Raw genomic sequence first — 18,591 nt, forward strand, 5'->3', positions numbered from 1 at the left:
CTTTTATATTTAAATTTTGAAGCAATATTCTCAGTGTTTCTTGCAGTCTTAACGATCGACTTACATCGTCTCATTCAAACAGATGAACAAAGATTATTTCAGGAACTATTTTACCGGGTGCTAATCCACATATTCAGGAGTCACTTCTAAACATAATGGAAAGTACACAGTCGGTTTTTTGGCCATATTAGGCTTCATCTCACTCTAATATTTTGATACAGTTAGGCTTAGTTTAGGGAAACTGAGTGAAGGAGCTAAAGATAATATTCACGAGAAGCACCGAACTCGTGAAGGTAATTCACTGCTAAAAAAAATTTAATGTAACTCATTACTACAGTGAAATAAAAGGCAAAAATGCCATTACCATCCAACCTGCTAACATGCTTTTGTTCATTAACATACTGATATCAACTCCCTTCACCATGTATTGTTAATATGATGTTTCTGTAAGTACTGCAGAAATGGGCACTTTTAAAAGCATTTCAATCATAACATATACTCATATTTATATTTTAAATTCATTTATTCATAAGAATAAACTTAAATTCTGCAGCACTTTTGTGGGTCACTTGTTTGATCTTCCTTCAGAAGAGGTGACTTGATGATGGTAAAGGGCTCTTGATCCGAGAAATTGGAGCTAGCCCCCCTCGGTCGGACGACATCTGATTGTATCTCAGTTCTCCAGGTGTTGTATAGCCCCATCAGGTTTAACGCTTCCCCATCATTATAGCAATGCTAATAATATACACAGGAGTCTAAATGCCACTGAATGCATATTTTGACGCAGTCACTGCTAGCGGAGTGTTGAAGCAATCACTGCTAATGTTACTGAAGGAATCACTGCCAACATTGTTGTGCCCGGGTGTGGACGTGTGAATTGCTCATTACTTTGTAATTTGTTTATGACTGTAACCATGTATAGACGTGTGGATGATTCATTACCTTTGTAACTTGATCATGACTGTGACCAGATCTATCTGGAGTTCATCACCTTTGTAACTTGTTCATCTATCAAAACTTTGGGGCCCTGTCCCTGGACCCATTATGTACCTCTGTAATCCTTTGACTACCACCCACAGGTTGAGTATGATGGGGTACATAATAAAGATGTTAAACTAACTAAACTTTATTGAAGCAGTCACTGTTAGAGAAGAGTCGCCAAAATAATATTTAGCTTAGAATCTTGACTGCACTTTCACATTTCCACACACAGTAGTCATCAAGTAGATAGCAAGAGAATACCTCTTCAGCCTGCCTTTAATTAAAGATGGTGTTATTTATGGATGGTTTGAGTTATTATAGGGATGTGTATATCCTAATATCGCATTTTTATTGAAGGAATGATGAAATTAGCGCCCCTGTGATAAACTGTAAATGCTTCTGATTCGCTTGTTCTTCATTGCAAATATGTAACTGCATTAGAAATTCAAACCGCGCTCTGCACTATTCATTTCACGTGCAATGACGTGCCGGGGTCTGGGGTTATGCAATACGGTGAGGCCTTTCTCGGATCGAAATGATTCTAGTTATTAATACTATTAGTTCGAAATTATAACCAGAAGTTTTCGTCTCGATATAACTCGAAAATTTCCAATATAACAAAAAAGTATCATTATACAATTACCAGGATAATTTAATTGCTTTTCGATCATTGAATAATGAACTTTCAAACTTTGGATCAACTGAACCTGACGGGGCTTCGTGAGTTTTCTTAATATCGGGAAGGGACAGAGGTTCCCTGAACTGGACCTGAATAACAAGCATTGCTTTAAAGTTTTTCTGTCTTTCTATTTGATGGACAGAGAATAAAGCCTCCAGAACTTCTAGAGCTGAATGACCCACATGGGTTTGGCTCTTCAATAAAATCTCTAAGTTTACAGTCAAGATAAAGCTAAATGTTTAAAGTTTTGATTACATAGCAGTTAAACAAATCATATTATAATATACTTTTATTGTCATTTTCGTCTTTATAACAAACTTGGATAACAACATAAACTAACTAGGATAACCAAATAAAACAAAAAATACTATAAAATGTGAACTCAATATAAATGTACGGTTAGCGGCAACTGGTAATTAAACAAAAAAACTGACACAAAAGCGTAGGAAATAACTGCTTTACATGTGTGAAAAAAAATGTATAACTGAGCCAGAATAATGGATATGTACAGTGGGGTCATAACAGAAATGAAATGGTGGCTACATGTAATGGAGACGAAAGTCAGGGTTGGCTTGATTAGATACAGTTAGTGGAGCAATAATAACACGACTGGAATGGCTGTGTACTGATATAATAGGACTGATATGACTGATACCTGTAGTAGTACTCTGTGTTTGTGATGCAGTAATCGAGTACAGTTGGTGCATCCATACGACGCCATGGTAATGACAGGATATGTGTAATGGAAAATTTGTTGGTATTTATCTGCCTCGTGGACAAATAAGATGGTTGGCAAAGCTTTAAAAACTTCTACTTACACTATGTATACCTTTATCTTTAATTTCTTGTGCGTTGAGTTCTTATTCATGAAATTATTTTTACGAAGTCAGGATATGAAGTTCGAAACCAACGCGCAAAGTTGAGACTGGAATGACGGTATACAGTAGTGCTTGGGATTAAATTCACTGTACATGAGTAGCGGAGCTATCTGTCTGGGCTATAATTATAGCATGTACATTCGGCACGACATATATATATATATATATATATATATATATATATATATATATATATATATATATATATATATATATATATATATATATATATATATATATATATATATATATATATATATATATATATATATATCTATATATATATATATATATATATATATATTCTTCTTTCTTTCTTTCTTTCAACAAGTCGGCCGTCTCCCACCGAGGCAGGGTGACCCAAAAAAGAAAGAAAATCCCCAAAAAGAAAATACTTTCATCATCATTCAACACTTTCACCACACTCGCACATTATCACTGTTTTTGCAGAGGTGCTCAGAATACAACAGTCTAGAAGCTTACACATATAAAGATACACAACATATCCCTCCAAACTGCCAATATCCCAAACCCCTCCTTTAAAGTGCAGGCATTGTACTTCCCATTTCCAGGACTCAAGTCCGACTATATGAAAATAACCGGTTTCCCTGAATCCCTTCACTAAATATTACCCTGCTCACACTCCAACAGATCGTCAGGTCCCAAGTACCATTCGTCTCCATTCACTCCTATCTAACACGCTCACGCACGCTTGCTGGAAGTCCAAGCCCCTTACCCACAAAACCTCCTTTACCCCCTCTCTCCAACCCTTTCGAGGACGACCCCTACCCCGCCTTCCTTCCCCTATAGATTTATATGCTTTCCATGTCATTCTACTTTGATCCATTCTCTCTAAATGACCAAACCACCTCAACAACCCCTCCTCTGCCCTCTGACTAATACTTTTATTAACTCCACACCTTCTCCTAATTTCCACACTCCGAATTTTCTGCATAATATTTACACCACACATTGCCCTTAAACAGGACATCTCCACTGCCTCCAACCGTCTCCTCGCTGCTGCATTTACCACCCAAGCTTCACACCCATATAAGAGTGTTGGTACTACTATACTTTCATACATACCCTTCTTTGCCTCCATAGATAACGTTTTTTGACTCCACATATACCTCAACGCACCACTCACCTTTTTTCCCTCATCAATTCAATGATTAACCTCATCCTTCATAAATCCATCCGCCGACACGTCAACTCCCAAGTATCTGAAAACATTCACTTCTTCCATACTCCTCCCCAATTTGATATCCAATTTTTCTTTATCCAAATCATTTGACACCCTCATCACCTTACTCTTTTCTATGTTCACTTTCAACTTTCTACCTTTACACACACACACACACACACACACACACATATATATATATATATATATATATATATATATATATATATATATATATTTATATATATATATATATATATATATACACACACACACAAATATATATATATATATATATATACATACATACAGACATACACACACACACACACACACACACATATATATATATATATATATATATATATATATATATATATATATATATATATATATATATATATATATATATATATATGTCGTGCCGAATAGGCAGAACTTGCGATCTTGGCTTAAATAGCAACGCTCATCTTGCCATATAGGACAAGTGAAAATTTGTGTATGCAATAATTTCGCCAAAATCTTTCTGAACCTAACGAAAAAAAATATATTTCACTGTGTTTGTTTGGTATTAAATTATTGTAAACAAATCTAAAATATATTTAGTTGGGTTAGGCTAAAATAAATTGTTCTTGTTATGATAAGGTTAGGTAAGTTTTCTAAGATTCTTTTAGAGCAAAATTAAAAAAAAATTTACATTAACATTAATGAGAAAAATATATCTTCAAACGTATAAGAGAAAATTTTAGAAAGGACTTAATTTTAAATGAGTTCTTGCTAATTGACCAGTTTTACATGTTCGGCACGACATATATATATAGTATATATATATATATATATATATATATATATATATATATATATATATATATATATATATATATATATATATATATATATATATATATATATATATATATATATATATGCGTCGCGCCGAATAGGTAAAACTGGTCAGTTACCGAAAACGCATTTAAAATTAAGTCCTAAAATTTGCTCCTATGCGTTTAAATATATGTTCTTTTCATTCAATTTAATATAAAAATTAATAATTTTGTACCAAAAGAACCTTAGAAAACTCACTTAACCCTATTACAACAAACGCATTTTAATTTAGCCTAATTCAACTAAATATATTTTAGATAAGTTTACAATAATTTAATAATAAACAAACACAATAAAATATATTTTTTTCATTAGGTTTAAAATAATATTTACGAAATTATTGCATACACAAATTTTCGCTTCCCTTATTCGGCAAAAAAAAGTTGTTATTTGAGCCAATATCGTAAGTTTTACCTATATATATATATATATATATATATATATATATATATATATATATATATATATATATATATATATATATATATATATATATATATATATATATATATATATATATATATATATATATATATATATATATATATATATATATATATATATATATATATATATATATATATATATATATATATATATATATATATATATATATATATATATATATATATATATATATATATATATATATATATATATATATATAGTGTAAGTTGCATAATATACAAACCAGCAATTTAAATAACAGTACTCTCTGATTAGTTTAAAAGATTTAATTAAGTTCTGAAATCATATATTTTAGGTAGCCTCATTTACAATGTGTTCAGCTCAGGTGTAAGCTATGCCAATATAACTCGACTCAATATATACTTCTACTGTTACTCTGTACTATATTATATTATATGTTACTATAATTTGGTATTTATTTCGCATTTAAATTATAACTAGAATTTAACTTATATTGTTGCCTTTTATACTGTTTGTGTAACATTCCCGTTTAAGTTTTTCTATCTAATTTATTCAGTGTGGTTCAAAATTTTTTAGCATAATCTTCTTTATAATAAGTTTCTTGTATGCAAAGATATTTTAATTTAAGTCTGTTGTAAAACATTTACACTAAATTGCTTAACTGAATTACTCAGTTCAAGATTTAGACAGAATTTTAAATGTTTATCTTTTAAATCATGCCTTAATTTTATTGTAATATATTGTAGATTCTGATGATGATCCATTAAAGATGGTGTCTGTTGCAGCCTTGGTCCTGCTTTATATACTGAAGATTCGTTTCCCATATGGAAACTTAATTGAGAGAGAGAGAGAGTGAGAGAGAGAGAAACTTGGATGAGAAACTCTTGTATGAGCCTGTACTGTATGGTATACATCTTGTGGCAGTATGAACATTGCATATTGTGCTTTGGTGACACAGCATGTTTGTGTGCTTCTCACGTCTCCAGAAAGGTGTGTTAGGCAAGAACGCTAGCCCAGGTCCCTGATGGTTGTAAGGACGAGGTGAAGACGAGGATCCAGTTCGACTCCCTCCAAGCGCTCATCCAGCTGCTTGAAGTCCAATTGCTCCACCAGGTCCCGCGGCTCAATTTCCACGTCTGGAGCCGCCAGCAGCTCTGGGAATAGAGGAAAAGTGTTAGCGCTTCAGCCAATCCTCTTAAGAGAACGTTATTCTTTTTTAATACAATTTAAGTTCTTGGAAAAGCCAACACTGACACTGAGTTGGGACTTTCGCTTTGCGAGGTTGGAATCTTCTCAGTCCCCAGTTTTGTTGTACTGTTGCATTGTCTCTTGTTCCACTTTCACTACTCCCACTACCCATTGCTACCAATACTACTACTACTACCAGCATTAACTCTACCACTATTATCTCTACTTCCTTCTTGCTTCCTCCTTTGTCCCGTCTCTGTCCTCTCGTATATATACTGGCTCCCTTTCCTTCGTGTGTTAGTGTGACGAGTTAATGGTCCAAGGCGGACCCAAACGTAGTCATGAACTTTCTTTCTCCTATGTGTGGGTTAATTTTGTATTGTTCTAGTCACGACATTGTGCCTTTATGTTCTTTATAAGGAAATCAACTTAAAATTGTATAACAACAACGCTGTGCTTAAGGTTGAGAGGAAAGATAACTAACGAGCTGCCAAACGTACAATGTAATGTTTCATTGAACGGGACGAGGAGGGACGTTGTTGGGGTTACATTTAATGTGGAGGAGAGGAGGTGTAGGGTTGGGGAAGGAAGTGGGTTGGGGAGTTAGAAAAGGAATGGGGGAGTTAAAGGGTTGAAGGGAAATTAGAAACAAACATTTAGTTAATGTGACGAAAGGAAGCTGTTTACGGAGGAGCACAATGACATGGTTGTAGAGAAAGCTCTACACGTGAGAAGCCCTACATGAGTGAGAGGCTTATTACATCAGTGACTCTACACCTGAGCTCTACACGTGATTGAGAATTTCTACTGGTGAGATGATCTTCACCTGAGTGAGGTCTGCATGTGGAAAGCTTTACACGTGGGAGAACTGTACATATGACTGCTAAGAAGCTCTATAAATGAATGAATAAATGCCTTACACATGAAAGATACCCACAAGTGAGTGAGAAATTGTTCATGCGAATTAAATTTCTGAACGAGTGTTAAAAGCTCTTCACGTGGCGATTATATTAACAAGGGACGCTGAAGGGAACTGATAATAGGGGGCAATCAAGATTAATCCAAGAAAATGGTAGGTAGCTCAATTTTTTTGGATCAAGAGATCTTCACCGACTTAAAAGCACCTCCTTAACACGTGAAACAGAAGCAATACTTTGGAGAGAGACACACTGCACGTGACTAAGAAACTGAACGTCTATGAGAAACTTTACACGTAAGAAGCTCAGCAGTTAATGGGAAGCTCTGAATGTGTGTGTGTGGGAACTGCTACACGTGTGTGAGAAGTTCTACACCTGAGAGAGAAGCTCTACCCGTGAGTATGAAGTGCTGTGGGTGAGATAAGAAACAGATTCCATGCAAGAGAGAAGACTCACCGTAGCAGAAGAGTCTCTCAGCGAAGGCAGAGACGAGGACGAAGAATTCTCTGTCCATGGCGAGGTCCGGGAGCGGAGTGAGCCCCGCCAGCCTACCCAGCTGCGCCTCCGTCAGTGTTCCTCCCAGAGCGTCTCCTAGCGCTGCCCCGAAGTCGCTAACCAGCAACCTCTCCACCCGGATGCTCTAAGGAAGTCACCATCGCCTCAGTGCATTGTACATTCATTCAGTTGTGTTTGCGGTGGCAAAATCTCAGTTCCAGTGCCCTCCCTTACCCCTCTACAGCCGACAAGTACTGTACACCTTACACAACGCTGATGAAATATTTTATACCCCTGTGGTTCGTTGTAGTATGTCATTTCTCTATACGCTGTGTTTTTGTATCTCTGGTAAAGAGATTATTATTTTCCAACCTATCCCAGCCCCTGCACAGTTTGTATGTTATGATTTTATCTCGTCAGCATTGGGCCTTTGGGCATTGGGCCCCAAATGGACGCTATCACACCTACTCTTGAAGCCATGTACAGAGTTTGCTTCTACTATTTGTTTATCCAGCTAGTTACACTTGCTTACCACCCCGAGAACGAAGAAGCATTTCTTAATATCTTTGGGTCTCATCTGTAATTTAACTTGCTGCTATACCACCCCTTTTCCCCCACCTCTTTGCCTGACACTTCTGTTTATTTCCACCCACCCTGCTAAATCATTCGATATTTTTTTCCTTAGTAATCATGTCTCACCTAGTCGTTCTATCTTCTGAGGTACTTAGGTTCAGTTCTTTTAATATTTTTTCAAAGCTCAAATTTTTTCAGCTTCAGGACTAATCTTGTGGCAAACCTCGGAAACTTCTCGGTATTCTGATTTTACAGCCGGGATTAAGGCTGAAAGAGTTAAGCCTCTCCCACACTTGTTAATCCAATGTGCGACGGCACCTTCCTCCGGCTCATTCAGAATTACAAACTAATACTGAATTTGTTATACAGTACTATAAAAATGGTAAATAATAAAGAAAAAAGTATTGGTTATTCCAACAAAGGACCTGATCATTATATCCAGGTGAGAATCAATGACAGGCCACTTGCTACCATAACACAAACCTAACAGTAATAACTAATAAACATTAAAACACATAAAATGTACAGATGTACGTCGCAGCAAGTCCGGCTTAAAAATCACGATGTACTTACCTCGAGGTCGCGGTGTCTGGTGAAAATCATAGAGTAGAGCTGGCGCCGCGAAGTTCTCAGTTTCATGTACTGCTTCAGGTAGTCAATGGGGGTCATACCTGCCGACCAGTACTTTCATGATACATCTAACTTTGTGAAAGACATCTCGTGATGCATTCCTAAACGAAAAGTTAAGCTTTTATAGACCTTTTTATACAACACTGATACTGAGTATTATCGCATAAAATGTATACTAGTCAGGTAACAAAATCATCATGGCACCGTGTTATCTTATGTAAATTTGCTTTATTCTACAGCTGTCAACATTTGATAAAAAGGCTTCAACAGACTTTCACTACTGTAGATTCTTATATACTTCACAGTCACGAACGCTATACATACTCTGAGACACGGACTACTCTGCTTTCTCTCCCACTCACTGACAGGTCAACATAACATAACAATGAAGAATAACTTCTTGAACCGCTCGGTTACCTCGAGACTTGCGTATTTTTATGGGCTCCTGAACTTTTTTTCTTTTAACATTAACAGGTGCCCCAATCCCTTCTTCATGTTTATGAACGCTATGCAGACCTTACCACTCCTTTACAGCTTAATACCCCAACCTTTTCTCTCCATTGCAACCACGGACCCATCATTATTTTATCGTGAGCATGTACGCCTCAAGCACTCAAGGTCGGATCAAATGACTTCTAAACACCGCTTTACACCAAAGATTCCTTATCATTCTCTTTAACGTACAGATCACACAACACTTACCCAGGAGTCGTGTGATCTGAACTGGAAGTGTAAATACGGCAGCGCGATGCGAAGGACTGCGGGGAAGATTGAACCAAAACACTTCTGCATCAGTGAGTGCCGCCCCGCCGCCCAGCGTCTCTTGTAGTCGCACCAGCTCTGACCCGTCTTCGGGAGGATTACTGGCTCCCAGAAATTGCTTAAGTATGAAAAAATAGTTTAATGAATACCTATAAAGATGATAACATTAAACTCTTTAGCAAAATAAGCATAATGAGTGCATACACTTGAGGAAATGACACGAAAACCTAATTGTGGATGTGATACTGCAAGTTTAATGCAGCCAGAAGATTACTAAGTAAGGAGATAAAATTAGGAATTTCTGTGTTACGCTTGTTGAATATCTGTTGAATACAATGTTAAACCTGAAATATAAAAACAAGTTCAAGAAATGCCCAATAATTATTCATAAAGGTTAAGTACCAATCTTTCCAAACTCATCTGTGACGAGTTTGGAAAGACTGGTTTGGAGATATGCCTTCGGTGTTAACGAAAAATTAAGTTTAATATTATATATTCCTGTGTTATGCAATGGGGTCATGTAAGTTTATAAAAAGTATACCTCAGGGGTATTCATGGTAGTTTTGTACTTCAGAATCATATGCGAGGTAAACGACTATTACCATAGAAGCTGAATAAGAATATTTAATCTAGGAGCCAAATGAGATTCATGTATCTATATCAGATGGGAAGCTGTCGTCTAGAATGACAATCATGTATTTTAGGCTCGTGTAAGAAAAAGTAAATATTAAGACTATGTATGTGAGTTACCTTGGGATCATAGGAGAGAGGATCATGAAGCCTGCGATGAGACAAAGACGACTTGGAGGACCGTGCTGATGTAGGCTTGGAAGAGTAGGAGCTGCCTGATCTTCGCGAAGATCCCACACGGCTGTCACCAACCGTTGACACCTGACACGTATCTCAGAATTTATTAGTTTTGCATATTTGCAAGCAAGATTATTTGAATATAAAAATAAGAAGAGACAAAATAATATGCAATGCTCTGTCTGAAAACAGTTAACTCATTTTATTATTTTAAATATTTCTGTTTGTTATTCTCCTTAAGCTACCAGGGGAATTTTGATAAAAAATTGAACCTGCGCTTTCCTTCTTTGTACCGAATATAATTGCCTCAAGCTTACCTTAAACGCAATATATCCCTACAGATTTGGCGTTTCCCTGTAATTATAATAATAATGATAATATACATGATGAACTTACCGCAGTCTGGCCTGGGTCATCCAGTCCTCCTTCGTCTCCTTTCTTCTTGCCTCCCCGACGTGGGCGACGTTTGGCTGGCTGCTGCTTATCTCCGCCCAGACCTGAGTCCTCGCTTTCCTGAGCAAGGTAATGACCACAGTGAGAAATTTCGCTTAAACTGTTTTAATCAAACTCGGCTACCCTATCAGTAGTAAATAAGTGATGAAGAGTGTTTATCAATGAATTATTGACAAAATTCCTTAATTAATTGTGAATATTCATCAATGAATTACTTGTGAATATCCATCAACGAATTACTTGTGGATAGTCATCATTTCATCATTTTCGAACAGTGGTGTTTAAAAAAAAACAAGCTAACATAATTTATTTGTTAAATGTCTGCAAATGTCTTGCATGAATGCTACACAGAAAAGTGTATGTATCAGATGCGAGATCCTAGAAAGATACCTCTGTATCCTATAAGTCCAACATCTCAGCCTCACTTCCACGCAAAAGAAGTAGAGTGAGGCAGTTATAAAACCGAACGTGCGAGTATGCGTGTACTCATTTATCTGTACTCGCCTGTTTGTGGTTTCAGGGGCTGAGTTTCAGCTCCTGGCTCTGATTCTCCGCTTGACGCTCACGGGTTTCCTCTCTTCTGGCTTGAGTTCTACCATACCTATTCTTAAAACTTCATATAGATCGTGCAGCCACAACTTCGCTGTCCAGGTTCAACTTCCTCACCACTCTTAGTTTTATGAACTTTTTACGATGCAATTTATATACCAAATGTACATTACTAAATCTTTTGCACCTCTTGCAACATTGGATAGCTTCTGACGAAGCACGGAAGTGCGAAAGGCCTAGAACTAGCGTTTCTCATACTTGCGTGTCGTAAGAAGCGACTAAAATGCCGGGAGCAAGGGGCTAGTAACCCCTTCTTCTGTATATATTACTAAATTTAAAAGGAGGAACTTTCATTTTTCCTTTTGGGCCACTCCGCCTCGGTGGGATACGGCCGGTACGTTGAAGGAACAATAAAAGTGATGCATCAAGGAAGTCATATAAAGTGTCTAGACCACACCTCACTATCACATCCCACAACAAAGCAACACCTGATGTGCAACTCATAAGAAAGAGAACACCACAGCAGGCCCGCTGGCCCAACTAGACAGGTCCTTCACACAACCCACAAACAAACTATTCTACCCAAGAATTAAGAATTTTAAAATTTATTATTTATCCAGTGTATTATTAAATTCTTCCCAAATTCTATTAATTATAAATGAATCTAATTTATATAAGCCAAAGGAAATATTCATATTATTGTCAAAACTGCTTTTTATGAAACAAGATTCAATTATATTCCTGTCGACCATGGACTTGCTTGATACAACTTTCTCAACTTTTTGAAAATCAATTGGATGGTTAAAATCTCTCACATGAATAAATAGAGCATTGGAATCTTGTCCAGTTCTAATGCTATATTTATGTTGTTTTAATCTTAGTTCAAGACTTTTACCAGTTTGACCGTAATAAACTTTATCACAAATTTTACAAGGAATCTTATAGACACATCCGTCAGCATTTTGGGGGGAATTCTTTATCAATTTTTTTTTTACTGTATCAAGATTTTTGAATACAACTTTAATATTAAAAGTCTTAAGAAGAGAAGGCATATCAACCAAGTTTTCATGGTAAGGGAGAACCAACATATTTTTAGTTGAATAAGACTGGCTGTCCCTTTTTGGATTGTAAAAAGTATTTCTAGCAATTTTAAAAGATTTATTAATTACGTTTCTTGGGTATTTCAAATCATTAGCTAAAGGTAATAATGAATTCAAATTTAAAATTTACAGAAAACCTACAAATAACTGTTCCTATGTACACTATTATTCTTCACACCAAGATAGAGTTAAAATGTATGTTTTCTCATCAATGTTTTTGAGAATTTAACGTATTTGTAGCCCAGCGTTCATAGATGAGGAAATATCCAAAATTTATGAAATAGCTAATGATAATGTGAGTAGTCACGAAAGCGCTTGGAATTTCTCTATTCTCTCACAGTGGTTGTTTTGCATATATATATATAAATATATATATATATATATATATATATATATATATATATATATATATATATATATATATATATATATAAATATATATATATATATATATATATATATATATATATATATATATATATATATATATATATATATATAATATATATATATATATATATATATATATATATATATATATATATATATATATATATATATATGTCGTGTCGAATAGGCAGAACTTGCGATCTTGGCTTAAATAGCAACGCTCATCTTGCCATATAGGACAAGTGAAAATTTGTGTATGCAATAATTTCGCCAAAATCATTCTGAACCTAACGAAAAAAATATATTTCACTGTGTTTGTTTAGTATTAAATTACTGTAAACAAATCTAAAATATATTTAGTTGGGTTAGGCTAAAATAAATTGTTCTTGTTATAATAAGGTTAGGTAAGTTTTCTAAGATTCTTTTGGTGCAAAATTAAAAGTTTTTACATTAACATTAATGAAAAAAATATATCTTTAAACGTATAAAAGAAAATTTCAGAAATGACTTAATTTTAAATGAGTTCTTGCTAATTGACCAGTTTTACATATTCGGCACGACATATATATATATATTTATATATATATATTATATATATATATATATATATATATATATATATATATATATGTATATATATATATATATATATATATATGTATATATATATATATATATATATATATGTATATATATATATATATATATATATATATATATATATATATATATATAATTGACCAGTTTTACATATTCGGCACGACATATATATATATATATATATATATATATATATATATATATATATATATATATATGTACATATATATATATATACATATACATATATATATATATATATATATATATATGTATATATATATATATATATATATATATATATATATATATATATATATATATATATATATATGTATATATATATATATATATATATATATATATATATATATATATATATATATATATATATATATATATGTCGTGCCGAATATGTAAAACTGGTCAATTAGCAAGAACTCATTTAAAATTAAGTTCTTTCTGAAATTTTCTCTTATACGTTTAAAGATATACTTTTTTCATAAATGTTAATGTAAATTTTTTCAATTTTGCACCGAAAGAAACTTAGAAAACTTACCTAACCTTATTATTAGTACCAAACAAACACAGTCAAATATATTTTTTTCGTTAGGTTCAGAATGATTTTGGCGAAATTATTGCATACACAAATTTTCACTTGTCCTATATGGCAAGATGAACGTTGCTATTTAATCCAAGATAGCAAGTTCTGCCTATTCGGCACTACATATATATATATATATATATATTATATATATATATATATATATATATATATATATATATATATATATATATATATATATATATATATATATATATATATATATATATATATATATATATATATATATATGTATATATATATGTATATATATATATATATATATATATATATATATATATATATATATATATATATATATATATATATATATATATATATATATATATATATATATATATATATATATATATATATATATATATATATATATATATATATGTATATATATGTATATATATATATATATATATATATATATATATATATATATATATATATATATATATATATTTCTTCTTTCAACAAACCGGCCATATCCCACCGAGGCGGGGTGGCCCAAAAAGAAAAACAAAAGTTTCCCTCTTTAAATTTAGTAATTTATACAGGAGAAGGGATTACTAGGCTCTTGCTTCCGGCATTTTAGTCGCCTCTTACGACACGCATGGCTTACGGAGGAAGAATTCTGTTCCACTTCCCCATTGAGATAAGAGGAAATAAACAAGAACAAGAACTAGAAAGAAAATAGCAGAAAACCCAGACGGGTGTGTGTATATATATGCTTGTACATACATGTGTAGTGTGACCTAAGTGTAAGTAGAAGTAGCGAGACGTACCTGAAATCTTACATGTTTATGAGACAAAAAAGAACACCAGCAATCCTGCCATCATGTAAAACAATTACAGGCTTTCGTTTTACACTCACTTGGCAGGACGGTAGTACCTCCCTGGGTGGTTGCTGTCTACCAACCTACTACCTTTAATATATATATATATATATATATATATATATATATATATATATATATATATATATATATATATATATATATATATATATATATATATATATATATATATATATATATATATATATATATATATATATATATATATATATATATATATATATATATATATATATATATATATATATATATATATATATATATATATATATATATATATATATATATATATATATATATATATATATATATATATATATATATATATATATATATATATATATATATATATATATATATATATATATATATATATATATATATATATATATATATATATATATATATATATATATATATATATATATATATATATATATATATATATATATATATATATATATATATATATATATATATATATATATATATATATATATATATATATATATATATATATATATATATATATATATATATATATATATATATATATATTATATATATATATATATATATATATATATATATATATATATATATATATGTAGTAAGCCTGATGCATGCAGGGGGTGAGATGAAAAGCTGTAAGCCTTCTCCCTGAAAGCTAGCTGCCTTGGATCTAAACGTCTAGCGCAAGCTGGACGCCAAGGTATTGGTCCAGTGTGGTGAGATTGGTATAGCAGTGCGTACCTTGTTCCAAGGTTCTTAGGTTCGAGTCTCCTTCAGCCAGAGATCAGTGTTTGTGTATATTTCGCCTGTTCTTGCGAATTCCTTGTATATATATATATATATATATATATATATATATATATATATATATATATATTATATACATTACATAAAAAAATATAGGGAGGTACCACCTCTAGAACTGTCCTGGGGACCCTCATCCTCAGAGAAAAGAATAAACTTGCTTCAGAGAAAACTCGAGGTTCTCCCTGAAGCTGTTTGAGAATTTTCTCCTACCACCTCCTATATTTAATATATATTTTATTTAAAGACAAAATACATTGACAAAACATTCACAAAAATATCCTGTTTTAGGGATTAAAGCATTCTTGTTTGCAGTTTTAATGGCGCACGTACAGTCGAAAAGGTCGCAGGATATATACCCTGAGGGGCGGATTTCTGCATATTTAAGCACGTCACCCTTTTCTGTATATACGGAAAAGGTTAACGTGCAGGTTTAAGGACCGCAACTCTAACGCACTGCACCTGTAACATTGAAGGGAATAAATCTTCTAGTGCCTCGGACCAGTTCGACCTGAGAGGAGGAAGTAAGCTGTAGTAATTCCTTTCGGCGGTCATGAGAGCAGAGACTGCAGCCACGAATTTAGAAGGCCCGTCTCTTTTAACGAGAGGTGGCAACTGGGTGGATGGTTCATTGCTTTCGGGGTCTTCAGGGGCCTCTGTGACAGACACAATCTCTGAGAAACTCTTTGAACTTTGGGAGGCTGCTTTGATCTTTTTATTTTTACTGGCTAAGAGTGCGGGTGAGAGATCCTCGGTCGACTTTGCCTGTGGATGTGAGGAGACAGTCTTGAGGCGAGATGTAACCTCATACCAGAAAGGTGTATTGCTGCTGAGGGACACCAGCAGTTGTTCTTTGAGTCTTTTGCTCTCCTCAGCACTTTTCTGGGAGTCTTGTCTTTTCTTTTTCTTCTTTTTCGTAACTTTCGAGCATCCTTCAGTAAAACCTACTTTTTGCTTCATTTTTGGAATTTGTAGTTTCAACAACTCAGCTAAGATTTCACTTCCTAAGAAATCAGACTTTTTCAGTTCACTACTATAAATATCATCTTTTTGTATGGATCTTTTGGCTGTTTCTTTTTTGAGGCTACTTTTCTTTTTTAGCCTTGTGTTTCTCTTGGTGTGCGGCACTGTTGCCTCGTCAGTATCTGTAGTGTCTTCTGATGATTCATATGTTTTAACCTGTCCTTTTCTTTTAAGAAATTCGATTAATTTCCAGCGAGTCCGCATCTCTGTTACACTCAGTGGCGATGACCGGACGTTACCATCACAGGTCTCGCTCACCGCTCTAGTGTACTGTGAAGATGCTGCTGCAGTTTTTCCACAAGATGTATCTTCGCTAGCATTATCCAAAATCGGCAATGAGCGCCTCGTCCTGTGTGTGTGTAATGTATCTGATGGACCTTTGTGATTATCTGCATCTATATTTTTCAGGCAAGATACTGAAGACTTCGTTTTGCACACCTGTGAAAGACCATTGGACGATATTAGTGTTTCATCAATTCTAATTTCGTGTTGTTGGTCAGACTGTAAAAGTTCTGAAAGGTTAACTGCATCAGGAGTGGTGTCTTCTTGCAGACCTGGGTTAGCAACAGCTAACTCACCAATTCCTTGCTGGATATTGTGTGATTGATTGGTAGCAGTGGTTCTCTGGGGAAAATTAAAAGCTTTAGAACGATAAGTGTGAGCTTTATTGCCTTGGCATAAAGGATCAAAGTTTGGTAAATTACGATGATGAGTCCTAGGTTCTCCGGGAGCAACACAACTTGTTGTATTCGTATTTTTCAGTACAGAAGGTCTTTGGTGAATTATCAACTTCTGGGCAAGGATTTCAAAATTATACAGAGACTGGTGTAGATGATGATCATGAAGTCTGCTCGGTGCAGTCTTATCTCGCCACAATGAGGCTCTGGCAGAGCGGCTCGGTAGAACCGGAAAATACCACGACGTTGTCTTATTTATCGGGGGTTTACTCTCTACCACCGTAGATTGGTCTGTCTCCCATTGAAGACTCAGTACCTGTTCTTTAGTTTTTTGTACTTTGATTGCAGAGGGTAGCTTCTCAGTGTGAGGCGACTGGGGTCTTTCTTCATTTTCCTGGCCAAATTCATTAACAACAGTTATATGCTCTTTTGCTTTATCAGTTTCTCTTTTGAACTTTTTATTTAGCACTATTTTCCATTTGCTAAGAGGCATTGGTTGAAAGTACTCACCAACTGTGCCTTGCAATGCAAAATTATTACTGGCTATGTCGCTCATATTACTTGCCTCTCTCTGCAGCACCTTCCCAGGCTGTTCCCTGACACTTTTCAGTACCTTTCTTTTAATATTATCTTCTAGATGACTTGAATTTATAAAATTTTCCAACTCCTTCATGTTTGCTATGCTCCTACTTTCACGCCGTGTTGGTTTCCGGTTATGCTGCCTTCTGAAGATATTGCATTTGTTCATATCTATCTTTGGTGGTAAGATCAGTTTGTAAGACATAACATGTGTTCCACATCTTCTGGACGCCCTCTTCTTCAACCTGGCGTTGATAAGGGCAGATCTATGGCAGTAGATAAGAAGACCTGGACGCCTAACTACTCGTCGAATTTTTGTGGGATCCAGACAGGAATGAGTCGAGTACCTGATCACGTGACGGCTTCTCTTGTTCAGGCTCAAAATAACGTGTCCCTTTGACCCTTTCCTGTTCCGAACCCTGGACATACGTCTCGATTTACCCTTATGGTTTTCGTATTTTGTTCCGCATTTGTCTTCCCCTAAACTGATTCTTCTGGTTCTTGGCCCCTTTAATATAACTTTA

At 34.0% G+C, this 18,591-nt stretch overlaps 1 protein-coding gene across 1 annotated transcript in view; it reads right to left on the reverse strand.

Moving 5' to 3' along the window:
* Positions 1-5,304: 5,304 nt before the first annotated feature.
* The window catches only part of LOC128687326 (uncharacterized), a 74,376-nt gene continuing 61,089 nt past the window's right edge, over positions 5,305-18,591 (reverse strand). The window contains exons 7-12 of the mRNA XM_053774723.2: positions 10,804-10,920; positions 10,351-10,491; positions 9,541-9,718; positions 8,782-8,879; positions 7,597-7,780; positions 5,305-6,189 (exon numbers count right to left, since the gene is read on the reverse strand). Coding sequence (XP_053630698.2) covers positions 6,044-6,189; positions 7,597-7,780; positions 8,782-8,879; positions 9,541-9,718; positions 10,351-10,491; positions 10,804-10,920 — 864 coding nt within the window. The 3' untranslated portion in view covers positions 5,305-6,043. The remainder of the gene's footprint in view (positions 6,190-7,596; positions 7,781-8,781; positions 8,880-9,540; positions 9,719-10,350; positions 10,492-10,803; positions 10,921-18,591) is intronic.

The sequence above is a fragment of the Cherax quadricarinatus genome, chromosome 40 (assembly GCF_038502225.1).
Source record: "Cherax quadricarinatus isolate ZL_2023a chromosome 40, ASM3850222v1, whole genome shotgun sequence".
NCBI classification, from domain to species: Eukaryota; Metazoa; Arthropoda; class Malacostraca; order Decapoda; family Parastacidae; genus Cherax; species Cherax quadricarinatus.